The following is a 3,317-nucleotide window of genomic DNA, read 5'->3' as shown; positions in this document are numbered from 1 at the left end:
AAGACATTAAAGGTATTTGAAGCAAACCGCGTTATGAAAATTCAAAAAATAAGCGAAAGGGTGAATTGGAGACACGTACGCACACATGAAAATCCAGCGGACGCACTTTCACGTGGCCAGTATCCCTCTGAGTTACTGAAAAATGAATTGTGGTTCGACGGTCCTAACTGGTTACAGAAAATGAATAATAGTGAATGGCCGAAAGAAATAACTGAAGAAATTTCTGCTGATTTACCAGGCATCCGACGTGAAACATGCCTCACGACACGTCATAATAGCAACAGTTTGTTCCAGCGATTTTCAACTTATCCAAAACTTTTGCACACTCTCTCATATTGTTTGCGTTTTCTATCACCTCACTCTGTACCTACGAACATAAATATCGAAGCAAAGGAGAAACTTGCAACAGAACGAAGAATCATTTTAATAATACAAAAAGAATGCTATCAAGACGAGATCGAAAAATTACAAAAATCCAGGAAAATATTAGGTTCTCGAATAGCAGCATTGAACCCGTTCGTCGATAAACATGGAATACTACGTGTGGGCGGACGATTACAAAATGCAAAAATTGGAGAAGAACACAAACATCCCATATTACTACCATCGTATCATCACGTGACGGACCTGATCATACGTGATTATCATCACCGACTTTATCACGCAGGCATTCAAACTACATTAACCAATATTCGTCATCGGTTTTGGCTACTCGACGGAAAAAATCAAGTTCGTAGAATTGTTCGTCGATGTGTGACATGTATTCGACATCGCCCAGTTCCCATACAAGGCAAAATGGGGAATTTACCATCACCCCGAGTTCAAGAGGCATATGCTTTCGAACATACCGGAGTTGACTATTTCGGTCCTATCTTCATCAAGGAAAAAAAGTTTCGCAATAGAGCTCGTGTAAAGGCGTATGGATGCGTATTTATTTGTATGGCCTCAAAAACCGTTCACATAGAAATTGTCAGCGATATGACCACAGATGGTTTTTTGGGAGCCCTCAGACGTTTTATCGGCCGAAAATCACATCCTGCGCATATATACTCAGACAATGGAAGTAATTTTGTAGGTGCTAACAAACAACTACGAGAACTTTACTGTTTAATCGATTCGGAGCAATTTAAAAACGACGTAAGGATATTTGCATCTCGAGAACGCATTACCTGGCACTTCAATCCACCATTATCTCCACACTTCGGCGGTATCTGGGAAGCGGCCGTAAAGTCGTTTAAACACCATTTTAAGAGAGTAATAGGAGACAAGTTACTTTCATTCGAGGAACTGAATACATTCGCTATTGAGATTGAAGCTATCTTGAACTCCAGGCCATTATGTTCACTATCTTCAGACCCAAATGACCCTATGGCGCTCACACCCGGTCATATATTAACCGGTCGCCCATTGACAGCATTACCCGAAGAGAATCTGGAAGGGATACCTGAAAATCGACTGTCCGTCTGGAAGTTCATTAGTCAAGCTCGTCAATCATTTTGGAAACGCTGGCACGTTGAATATCTGAGTGAATTACAAAAAAGACAGAAATGGCTAACGACTTCAAAGGAACTTCGAGTAAACAACGTTGTAATTATTATTGATAAAAATACACCATGTATGCAATGGAAGTTGGGAATCGTAAAGGAACTACACCCAGGACCCGATAAAATTGTTCGAGTAGCTACCATCAGGACCACTCAAGGCGATTTCAAACGCAACATCACTCAACTTTGCTTGCTTCCTGTTGATTGCTGATTTTTGATTTTTATTTTACTTCTATATTTAATGTTTATATTTAAGTTTTACATTTATAGTTTCTTATATATTATAAAAATCGATGTATTTTTAGCTTTTAAGTTTTTCAGATTTGTTCTCAAAATTTCAATTCATATCAAAATATTCATATATATGTACAATACGATATTAAAAAATTCAAATGTTATACATTCAAACACATAAATATTCATTGCTTCGCAACGCGGGGAGGATGTTCAGTCCTCACCNGAGGTTATGAGTGCACGCGCATAGACAAAGTGATTATTATTTCATACCTCTTTTGTGAAGTGATTGAAAGTGAAAGTGAAATACGAATAACTCTTGTGAATTACTTTCTTTCCGTTTTTCAATCTTACTCATCACGAAACAAAAACTATTGCCCGAGAAGAAGGATATTCGCTTCAGTGTGTGTAGTGTGTGTGCCGAACTTACGTATTCATTCAATCATATTGCTGCACAACAATGGCTGCTTCGATCGCACGCAAACGAGGTACGCTGAAAGGCAGGATCACCAGCTTGAAAGGCATCGTCGCTGACGACAGTGTAGATCTGGTGAATGCGAGTATCCGTTTCGAACGTGTTACCGAATTATTCAAAGAATATGAATCGCTCTTTGAGAGTTTGACCGACGATGAAATTGCCAACGAAACAGATCAAGCGAAACTTGTCGAAGATGAATATTATGATCTTGCGACGCAAATAAGATCACTCATAACCCCGACTTCATCAAATAATAGAACGTCGTCGAGTTTCGGTATGCCACTCGGAAGCTCGACCGTAATTGAACGACAACAACTCGTTAAACTTCCAATTGCCAACTTGCCACAGTTCGATGGCAATCATGAGACTTGGATATCATTCAAAAACACGTTTTTATCAATGATTGATGCGCGCACAGACGTCGATGATCTAAATAAATTTTTATATTTGAAAGATTGCCTGAAAGGCTCAGCATATAATAAACTGGCTTTGTATGACGCGAGCGCCGACAACTACGCTAAGGCTTGGCAGACTTTAACCGACGAATATGAAAAACACCGTGTACTAATGGCTAAGCATTATGACGGCATTATCGATATGCCCAAACTTGTTACGGCAACATCTACAGGCTTGATGAAAATAATCGATGATGTCCGGCAGCATATCAATATGCTCGAAGCCCTGAAGGTTAAACTAGATAGAGGAATGATCGTTCGTATCGTAGAGAAAAAACTTCCTACTGACGTCCGCATGAAATGGGAAGAAACGCTCAGTTTCGACGTTTTCCCCGAATTCGATCAATTATATAAATTCATTAGTGAATATGCCTTTCGAATCGGTGCTTTGAATCCAGACCCAGTGAATGAACGCGCATCTGTCAACAAACGTCGCATCGATTCACAATCCAATTCATCGAAGTCACGCAGGGTTGAGTCAGGGGCGCGTGTATTCGTTACAAACTCACAACGAATAAGCTGCCCACAGTGCTCTGGAAATCATGCAATATACAAGTGCGAGGCGTTTGGAAAATTATCAGTACAACAGCGATGGGATGTGGTAAA

General features: G+C 39.9%; 2 protein-coding genes across 2 annotated transcripts; both read left to right on the top strand.

The window, feature by feature from the left end:
* Positions 1–795: 795 nt before the first annotated feature.
* On the top strand, positions 796–1,755 carry LOC111693443. The gene has a single exon (XM_023458039.1). The coding sequence runs from the start codon at positions 796–798 to the stop codon at positions 1,753–1,755; it is 960 nt and encodes a 319-aa protein (XP_023313807.1).
* A 483-nt stretch (positions 1,756–2,238) lies between these two features.
* On the top strand, positions 2,239–3,114 carry LOC111693442 (the record flags this gene model as incomplete). The annotated part of the gene is made up of 1 exon (XM_023458038.1): positions 2,239–3,114. A coding segment is annotated over exon 1 (876 nt), but the record flags the coding sequence as incomplete, so codon positions are not given.
* Between the last annotated feature and the right edge of the window lie 203 nt (positions 3,115–3,317).

The sequence above is a fragment of the Trichogramma pretiosum genome, unplaced genomic scaffold (assembly GCF_000599845.2).
Source record: "Trichogramma pretiosum strain Unisexual culture from Peru unplaced genomic scaffold, Tpre_2.0 scaffold360, whole genome shotgun sequence".
Lineage (NCBI taxonomy): Eukaryota > Metazoa > Arthropoda > Insecta > Hymenoptera > Trichogrammatidae > Trichogramma > Trichogramma pretiosum.
Note: the sequence above shows the minus strand (reverse complement) of the source record. Positions and strands in the feature narration are given on the sequence as shown.

What these genes read in the sequence shown, in the direction of transcription:
- LOC111693443 (XM_023458039.1), top strand. Translation starts at nt 796, where the DNA reads ATGGGGAATTTACCATCACCCCGAGTTCAAGAGGCATATGCTTTCGAA.